At 58.2% G+C, this 9099-nt stretch overlaps 1 protein-coding gene and 1 long non-coding RNA gene across 3 annotated transcripts; one reads left to right on the top strand and one right to left on the bottom strand.

Annotated features, from left to right (window-relative positions):
• Nucleotides 1-743: 743 nt before the first annotated feature.
• On the bottom strand, nt 744-4497 carry LOC142601079 (uncharacterized). Its single transcript, XR_012834677.1, has 4 exons — nt 4391-4497; nt 1671-4065; nt 1450-1560; nt 744-1228 (listed from the first exon to the last, which is right to left on the bottom strand). It is a non-coding gene; the product is annotated as an uncharacterized LOC142601079 (long non-coding RNA).
• Nucleotides 4026-8789, top strand: SIX2 (SIX homeobox 2). Of its 2 annotated transcripts, none has more exons than XM_075749086.1 (2): nt 4026-4951; nt 7560-8789. In XM_075749086.1, the coding sequence occupies exons 1-2, from the start codon at nt 4392-4394 to the stop codon at nt 7861-7863; spliced, it is 864 nt and encodes a 287-aa protein (XP_075605201.1). In that variant the 5' UTR covers nt 4026-4391; the 3' UTR covers nt 7864-8789. The 2 variants fall into 2 exon arrangements, with proteins under 2 accessions (XP_075605201.1, XP_075605203.1); XM_075749088.1 differs by having other exon boundaries at nt 4026-4816.
• The last annotated feature ends 310 nt before the right edge of the window (nt 8790-9099 follow it).

The following is a 9099-nucleotide window of genomic DNA, read 5'->3' on the forward strand; positions in this document are numbered from 1 at the left end:
TGAAAAAAAAGCTGGAAGGAATAGCAGGTTAATTGCGGCAGGCTTTTGCCTACTTCAAAGCCCACTTTAAGGAGAAAGCATATTGCCCTCCTGCCAAAAGGAAGGACAAAAAAAAATTAAAAAGGAAATAAAGAAACGAAAACTTAGAGTTGTTTGTCATTTGCTTGCTCTCCCTACAGTCCTTGCCACGGTAGTGGACATCTGCGAGGAAGATGTGTTTCTTTCTGGCATGTGAAGATTGGGGGGGTTATCATTTGTTCGCTTCTCCTGCCGAGGCCGGCTGGCAGGAGCGCGCGTGTCCTCAGCCTTTCGCGAGTGGGTGAAGGGAGGTGGGTAGCGACCCCTCTGCCTCCCCCCGCTCCGGCGGAGGGTTTGTGCCGAGCCCAGCGAGCGGTATTCGCGCCTCTGTAAAGCGGATAGGCTGTCTGTAATGGAAAGGGATCTGCAGAGGCAGTGGTCGTAGGGGCTTGCGGAACGATGCAGGGCAGGAGCTGGGGTGAATCGGTTCCTGACTTTAACGGGAATGGTGCGGGCCTGCAGGCTCCCACACAGGCTGCTGTCTGCAAGGAGACGGTCGAGGCACAGCCGAGGAGATTTTCAGATAACTGCAGCGCTATTTTGGCGCTCACTCCCGGACACAAATCAGTTACGTGCAATGAAAAGCTCCTAGGAAGCGACACGACCGCCCCCCCTTCTCCCAGATAGTCTGTGCCCCGGTTAATAAAAGAAGCATTACGATAAAAACGACTTTTTTATTTCATTCATCTTTCGCAATGATTGTATTGACACTGACGATCTCGCATGCTGCTTCGTGGGCGGCAGTGGCTGCGCGGAGGGGTGCGGCGTTTCCCGAGTGGGCCCTTGGCAAAGTCACCCGCGGGGCCGGGGCCGGGATGGAAACCCCGGGCTTCTCCGCCTGGAGGCAGCGGGGCCGGGCACAAGTTTCGGTGAGCCCAAGTAAAGGCTTTCACCGCGGCTGACCGGGGAGAGACGGCAGCGGCCAGGCAAATTGTTCCCGTCGGACTGGGGGCAAACTTTGGCAGGCGATTCGCGCCTCCTGCTCTGAAATATAATTGCAGTGAACGAGCTCTTTCGCAAATGCCAAAAAAAAGCTCCTCGCCCGATCGTCTGATTCCCTCGCTAGTCACTGCAACTTGACTCGCCCCGTGCCGTGGCTTTGCAGCCAGTATCTGCTCTCTCTTTTAGCGTGTATAGGAAGATTTTTTTTCTTTCCCGAAAGTTAAAAGCAGTTATACAGAATTTGGATCCAGATGTCACTAATTTGCAATCGCGCTGGGACGCAAGCTGATATAGGGTGCTCGGGAAGGGGCTAGCCCTGCCTCTGCCCAGCGCTCTGGGAAGTGAACTAGCGTTACATGCAAGCTGCAGCCTGGCTAAGGCAGCCTAAAGTGAAAGCGCCACGGAGGGGCTGGCGTGTAGATTCTGTACTCACATTTTAGGGTGCTAAGAAGAGACTTTCTCAGATCTAAGCCCATGCAACAGGTTTTGACATCTCCTTTCCGGCTAGGGTGAACAGCTGCTCCCGTTCAGATTCAACCGCTGTGGTTATGAGATGGAAGGAGAGGAAGCGGAGTCAGGTATATCCCTAATAAACGTGGGGTGACAGAGCGCGGTAGCGGGAAGGCGGGGTGGGGGGGAGCAGCTCAGACCTCGCTAGCGCTTTTCTCTTTTGCCACGGTCCGCATCGCGGGAGAGAGCGGAACGGCTCTATATTCTCCTTCGCGAAAGGCACACGGTGTGTGCGCAGAGGTCGGGAGCGGGAGAAAGGATTTGTGCTTCTCTCGCCGTTTCTGCTCAGAGTAACGTTTGCAGTGGATCGGTTCTCCCGTCCCGTGACCGTTCGCTACAGCTGCAGCTGCGAACTATACAACCGCTTAGGTTGGTTAGGAAGCGCTGAGATCGGGATGCTTTCGTTTACAAACAAGCACGGGTTTAATTCTGCAGAAGTCGGCCGGCATCAAGGCACTAAGCGGGCGAGGGCTTATTTTGTAAAAGGGGGGAGGGAGGGAGAATCATGCAAGGGGGCTTTACGGACCCGTCACCAACATCCCCGAACTGGTTTTAAACGAATTTCAGCTGCCGCTCTATTGCCCTGCAAAGGAAGCCTCTATTTTGCGTCCCCGAGGGATCCGAGGCGGGAGTCGCCCGCTCTCCATTGCTTCTTTATGGCAGCACTCGGGAAAAGCCCGGACAGGTAGGAGGACATGCAGCTTCCAAAGCAGAGTGCACTCGAGAAAATATAGACGTACACGGCCGATACGCACAGGCGTCCGGACACGGTGGGAGTTGGACGCGGGTTGATCCGCTGCCCCCATCCGCCTCCTCCTGCCTCCCTCCCCCGCCGCATTTCGCCTGGCCGCAGCCCTGGCACAGCTCCTCGCCGGGAGCCGCCGGGCTGCGCGCCGCCGCCCCGGCCTCGACTTCCCCTGGGGACGGCCGCTACGCTCGCCCGGGCCGGCACGGAGGCTCCGTCCATCGGCCGCGGAGGGTCAGGCTGCGAGGCGGGGAGCCGCAGCCAGGTCTCTTGTGGCTTCGCTAAATCCCTGACGCGCCGGAGCGGCTAAAAAGGTACAGTGGCAGGAACCCACAATTGCAGAGAGCTCTCCTGTCAGGGCTGCAAATGGCGTAGAAAGAGCTCGTGGGATTACCTATTATTTCCCCTCAGAAACGGAACATTAAAGGCCATGGAAACTGCCCTGAGTTTGGGGCCGGGAGGCTCCTCCCGAGTGTCTTCACCTGGGCGAGTCCCGGCGCCGCTCCGGCGGTCCCGCCCGGCCGCGAAGCCTGTGCGCCGCTTCCGCGGAGGCACCGCATCGCTCCTCTCACCCGCTCATCCTCCCCCGACCTGCCAGCTTTAACGGTCTCTCTCCATCGCCTTTCACTTTGTGTAGACCGAAAAGGACGGGAAGGATACGGTTCCCTGCCCCGCACAGTCAGTAAACTAAAACCGCGGTGTGTAGTGGGCACGCGTGGGTGATAAGGGTCCGCTTAATCACGCGAAGTGCCTCTCACTTTTACCCGCGTCCCTCTCCTGCACGAAACACCCCGACACGCTCCTGGCAATCACGTAGAAATAAATGCCCGGCGTCCAGTGATCACAAATGCCAGCGCCCTGCGCACCGGAGCGTGGTGGGGCACGGCCGGCGATTAATGGAGGGGCAATCCTTCCCCGGTCCTGTATCATCATGCCTCCTCCCAGCTCCCGGGCAGGTACGATCAGCGTGTAATGGGATCCCAGGTCACGAACAGGGTCTCTATTGTACACGAGAGGCCCCTTCCCTATAAAACTCTCCCGCAGTTGTTACTGGGCGTTGGGGAGGGGGGGTTAAGCTAACGCATTGAGAAAGAAGCCTTCTGCAAGGGCCGGAGACGGGTTTTTCTCCCCACCGCAGCCGCGGGTGCCGGGGAAGGCAGAGCCCGCGGTCCGGGGCGGCGGGGCCGGGATGGGGCCGCGGGATCCAGACGGGGCAGCGGGATCCAGACGGGGCAGCGGCTCCGTCCCGCCGCGCCGCAGCGCCCTGCGGTGAGAGGCCGGGGCCCGGGCTTCGCGCTCCGGTGCTCCCCCTCTCCCCCGATGGGCGGCTGCAGCGTCAATCACGGCGGAAATTTCTCCCTCGCTAGCTAATATCTCAGCTCGCAGGGCCGCCTCTGAGTGGATCTGAGCAATCTGTCAACCCAGCCGGGGAGCCACCTCAAAACAGATCGGGTTACCCCTGATTGACAGCGTCACCATGGCAAATAATTTGACTAAAACTATTGTCTTCTCCTGGCAGTCCCCGGGTCAGATAACCGGACCAATCACAGCGCGGATAATCACTTTTCATGCCAGCTTAGAATAATATTATTAAAAAAAAAGGGGGGGGGGGGAGAGAGAGAGAGAAAGAAAGGGGGGAAAAACTCCGAGAGGGAGAGGAGCGAGGGAGCAGGGCTTTACCACTATATTATGTGGGATCTTGCGGCGGCGGGGGGTGGGGGGGAAGCAGGGAGATCCCAAACCGGCGGCCGAGGGAGGTGGGGGTGGGAGAGCCGCGGCCGCTGCGAGCGCTGCAGATAGGAGACAAAAGAGGCACAAAGTTACTCTCGCAACTTGGACTTACAAAAAGGAGGCGGCCGGGGGGAAAAGCCGCCCGCGCTCGGGGCTCCCGAGACTTTTTTTCTTCGCTCTTCGCCTTTTTTCTCCGGCTCCCGCGGCCGCTCCGGGGCCGGGCGCCGCCGATGGCCGGGGCCCCCCGCTCCCGGCCGTGACGCCCGACCGGGCCCCGCCGGGCGCCGCCGCCCCGGGGCCGGCCCTGCATGCCGGGCGCTGCCCGCCGGCCCGCGGCGCTCCCCTCTATGCGGCCGTAGGGTAGCGCGGCGGGGCAGGGCTCACCATGTCGATGCTCCCGACTTTTGGCTTCACCCAAGAGCAAGTGGCCTGCGTCTGCGAGGTGCTCCAGCAAGGCGGCAACATCGAGCGGCTGGGGCGGTTCCTCTGGTCCCTCCCTGCCTGCGAGCACCTCCACAAGAACGAGAGCGTCCTGAAGGCCAAGGCGGTGGTGGCCTTCCACCGGGGCAACTTCCGCGAGCTCTACAAGATCCTGGAGAGCCACCAGTTCTCGGCGCACAACCACCCCAAGCTGCAGCAGCTCTGGCTGAAGGCGCACTACATCGAGGCGGAGAAGCTGCGGGGGCGACCCCTAGGGGCGGTGGGCAAGTACCGGGTGCGCCGCAAGTTCCCGCTGCCCCGCTCCATCTGGGACGGCGAGGAGACCAGCTACTGCTTCAAGGAGAAGAGCCGCAGCGTCCTCCGCGAGTGGTACGCCCACAACCCCTACCCGTCCCCCCGCGAGAAGCGGGAGCTGGCCGAGGCCACGGGCCTCACCACCACCCAGGTCAGCAACTGGTTCAAGAACCGCCGGCAGCGGGACCGCGCGGCCGAGGCCAAGGAAAGGTACGGCTCCCCCGGCTCCCCCGGAGCCCTCGGCTCCCCGTCCCCGCCGCTCGCCCCGCGCTTCCCCCTCTGCCCCAGCCCCGGCTACGAGGAGGCCCGCGGGACGGCTCGCCCGAGAGGGGCCGGGCTCTCCGGGGCAGGGGCGCCCGGAGAAGCAGAGGCGAGCGAGGAGGACGCTCGGCGAGGGCGTCCGTCCGCCAAAAGTAGCCCCAGTAGAGGCGGCCGGGACCCCTTCCCCGCCGAGATCCCACTCCCCGAGCAGCCGGCGCGGCGGCCCCCGGGCAGCCCCTTCGGCCGGGGACGCTTCCCACGGCCGGCGGCGACTCCCGGTTGAGCAGCGCGGCCGCCTCCTCCCCGCCGCAACCCGGCGCGGAGCCCGGCCGGGCGGCAGGGCCGGAGGTGCCGGTGCGGTCCGCGGCCCGGCGGGAGGGGCCGGCAGCGGCGGGGCCTGAGGGCGAGGGCTCCGCGCAGCTCGGAGCGTGTCCTTGAGGGTTACCCCGGTGCAGAAGGAGGGTCTGAACGCTGTAAAGGGGGGTTTGCAAAAACTGCTTCCAACGCCGGCTCCTAGCGTGAGGCGGGAGACCCGGACAGGGACTGACCGGAGCAAGCTCTTGCCTCGCTCCTTAAATTGCAATTCGTATTCACTGCCCAGCAAGGTGCTCACGAATGCGTGCTAATAGATGTATATTCTTATACAGAGCGTGATTCCGAGACGGTGTTTTTCTCGTTAAATGGAGTGAAGGGACCATTGACTGCCAGACAGAGGTTAATGCCTACATCCTTGGTTATTCGGGATGACTTTTCCGTCAGCAGTCCCTCTGCCTTAGAAAGACGGGTTTGAAGAAGCAAAAAGCGTCTTCTAACTGCACAATGGCTCCTCACTAAGTCGCTGGGTTGCCCGGTCCATACGGATCTGATCGTAGGGCCTGCGCCGTTAATTAACGGATTAGAAATCTCCCGTAGATCCGTACCTTCGAGGACAGGAGGTTTTTTGGGTTTGGGGTTTGGGGTTTTTTTTTCGTTTCTACCTATAATGTGTTTTGGAAATGGCCAGCGCCGGGGCCGCGCAGCTGTACAGCCCGGCAGGTTCGGGCTCCGCACAGATTTGCTTCGTACATTTCCCGAAACGGTGCTAGCGCTCTAATTTTCCTTCAAATCCCCGCAAGTGTTGGGTTTACGAGATGTTAGAGATCCTTTTTATTGCTGATAGCGGGGACTCACCTTCAAATATCGAAAGGAAATGAAGGTTACACTTATTCCATTCTTTTTTCTTTTTTTTTTTTTTTTTCCTGAGGAATCAAATTTTAAAGGTCTCCAGAGACAAATAAGATTTTTGACATTGAAAAATACACTCAACCTAATATTACACTCCAGGCGTTGGAAAACAGACCGTTCATGGGATTGCCATTCACTCAAGCAAACTTGTTCAAACAGAGCTTTCTTGTCTATTTTTGTTTTTTTGGCACCAAGTGTCTCCAGCCACATCCTGCAGCCCTTATTGAGGAAAAACCGTCACCGCAATGGCTTCACTTCTCTCGACCAAATCCTGCAGGATAGGGCCCCTCTGCCAGATAGTGTGTTTCAAAGCTTCCGCAGAAGCTTTTAAATAGACTTGCGATGCCTTCAGTATTTCAGGCAGGGCTGTGTCTAAAGTATTTCTACGAGGGTTATATCTAAAATCCGCGTTAGCCTTGACGGGACGGCCGCCCTCACCCCATCTTGCCCCTCTCATTTAAAAAAAAAAAAAAAAAAAAGTGTGTGTGTGTGTATATATATATATATATATATCTGCAAGGCCTTGGCCAGCCTCCAGCGATTTCTCGGTATTTACCCGGTGATGAATTTTGAAATTATGTCCTGCCTCTCCGAGCCGACTGCCTCTGTCGGTAGACGCACCGGCGGGGCCGGCTCCCCCCGGGCAAGGGGACACCCGGGCTGCGCCCTCTGCCACCCGAGGAGGGATGGAGGGATAACAGCAGGCGTGCGGAGCATTTCCCGAGAGAGCCGGGGAAATAAGCGAGTCAACTCTCTTTGCTTTCCTTATCTTCCATATTGGGCTATGTTTTGAGCTTTAAGCTCCAGGCGAGGGGAAAAAAACCCATCCAGTTACTTAAGCAAAAGCCTTTCCCGCCTGACACAAGCCTGGGAGGCCGTGCTGCTGCACAGAGCAGTCCTGCCTACAACTCGCCGTGCTTTGGCCTTCCAAGGAGAAATCACGGCCGAACTTCTCTTCAGCTCCAGGAGCAGTTTTAAAGTTAAAAAGTCTTTTTTTTTTTTTTTTTTTTGAGTCTTCCTCCCCCCTTTCCTTCCCACCCCCTTCCTCCCCACGCTGTGCAAACGCTTTTGGAGGCAGAAAATGACGTTTTGGCAAAGTGACACTTTCCGCTGGGCTAAGGGGAGACTCTGTTTACAAGCTCGGCGGACCTTAGACCTTTGTGCCAGATGAAGAGGCCTTGGAGGTTTGCAGAGTTTGTAAACCTACTGTTTCTGCACTCCCCTCTGCTCGCCGCCCCCGGGAGCCAGCTCCCCGCCACCCCCGCTCCTGCGGTGCGCGCCCCGGAGCGGCGGCCACACGGTGATTTCCCTCCCTCTTTTGTGTTTCCTATAGGGAAAACAACGAGAATTCCAACTCCAACAGCCACAACCCGCTCTCGGCGTCAATGAACGGGAATAAGACAGTTTTGGGGAGCTCAGAGGACGAGAAGACGCCGTCAGGGACCCCGGATCACACCTCCTCCAGCCCCGCACTGCTGCTCAGCTCCAACCCGGGGCTGCAGCCCCTGCATGGCCTGGGCCACCCCCAGGGCCCCAGCGCCATCCCCGTGCCCAGCGCCGATCCCATGCACCACCACAGCTTGCAGGACTCCATCCTCAACCCCATGTCATCCAACCTGGTCGATCTGGGCTCTTAAAACCGTGTACACGCTCCCTCCTTTGCACCAGCCCTCCTTTACTCTATGTTTTTTCTTTCGTTTTTTCTTTTTTTGGTTGGTTTTTTTTTTTTTTTTCTCCTTAATCTTACCAGAGACTTTGAAAGCAATGACAAACTCCTTAGTGGATGTGTTGTGCCCTTTGGCAGCAGGCTGGCTGCAGGTTTGGAAGGTATCGGACTCGGCTGTGGGCAGTGATGTTGTGAAAAACCTTAAGGGTTGCTTAAAGGTTGGTCTCAGGCGAGTAAGGACTGTTGGACAGGAGCTGTGATTTTCATAGCTGGCTGTAAGGTGGTTCGGTGTAGCAGCTCTTTCCAGCCTTAACTTCACGAATCTCTCGGTGGCATCACTTGATTGGGCCGGTCTATGTGGGAAGAGGCACATTGTAATCTTTTCTTTTCGGGGGGTGGGGAGGAAAGGGGAGCGCAAGGCCGCTGTTTCCATGCCTGTTTGAAAGTTACACATTGCTCCCGTTATTCTATTGTAGTTATGTATCCGTGGCAGGTGTACGATGTACAATTTCAACTAAGAATACAAAAGTTGTACTCAAGTTATAGCAGCAACACGCGCTCTAGGCAGACTCTGTAACCTTCTTGTAGCTGATGCTATGCAGAGAGATGGCTTCTTTGGCCTTGTCCATGTGGTGCTTTCGCCATTTGCTGGGTGGGAAAGGAAGTGATGGCCCGGCTCCGGCCCCAGAGGAAGGCAGGGGCACATTGTCCCCTCGGTGTGCAACGAGCGCAGGAGCGGGCTTTAAAAAAAAGAGGAATTGCTGCTCAAATTTAGACCTAAACGACAGTATCAACCGCAAGTCACTCACCTTAGTTTTGTTTATTGTTTATATTATGTGAATACATTCTTTGGAAAATATTTCTGCTTTTATTTTATAATAAAATTTAGAAATCTAACTCGGCGTGCAGTTGGTTCACTTGCCCGCGGGGTGTTTTCGGGCTCAGCACCGAGCGGAGCAGAGCGGACGGCCCGGTGCCTGGGGCTGACGGCACTCGGCCTGGGGAGGCAGCGGCCGCCCGGACGGTGTCGGCCGTCGGGGGCCGCGGGGGGCCCCTTCCCCCCCCTCCCCCGGGGCTCCCCCTCTGCCGCCGCAAAAGGCAAGCGGTCCTCGCCCCCCCACCGCTCCCCGGGCCGTCAGACGGCCCCCCTGCACCCCTGCCCTGTTTGGGGTACCCCGCGAAGCAACGCCCGGGCACGTCGGGGGCC

Source organism: Balearica regulorum, chromosome 3, assembly GCF_011004875.1.
Source record: "Balearica regulorum gibbericeps isolate bBalReg1 chromosome 3, bBalReg1.pri, whole genome shotgun sequence".
Lineage (NCBI taxonomy): Eukaryota > Metazoa > Chordata > Aves > Gruiformes > Gruidae > Balearica > Balearica regulorum.

What these genes read in the sequence shown, in the direction of transcription:
- SIX2 (XM_075749086.1), top strand. Translation starts at nt 4,392, where the DNA reads ATGTCGATGCTCCCGACTTTTGGCTTCACCCAAGAGCAAGTGGCCTGC. An exon ending in GCGGCCGAGGCCAAGGAAAG is followed by an intron (nt 4,952 to 7,559) that starts GTACGGCTCCCC and finishes TGTTTCCTATAG; the next exon opens with GGAAAACAACGAGAATTCCA.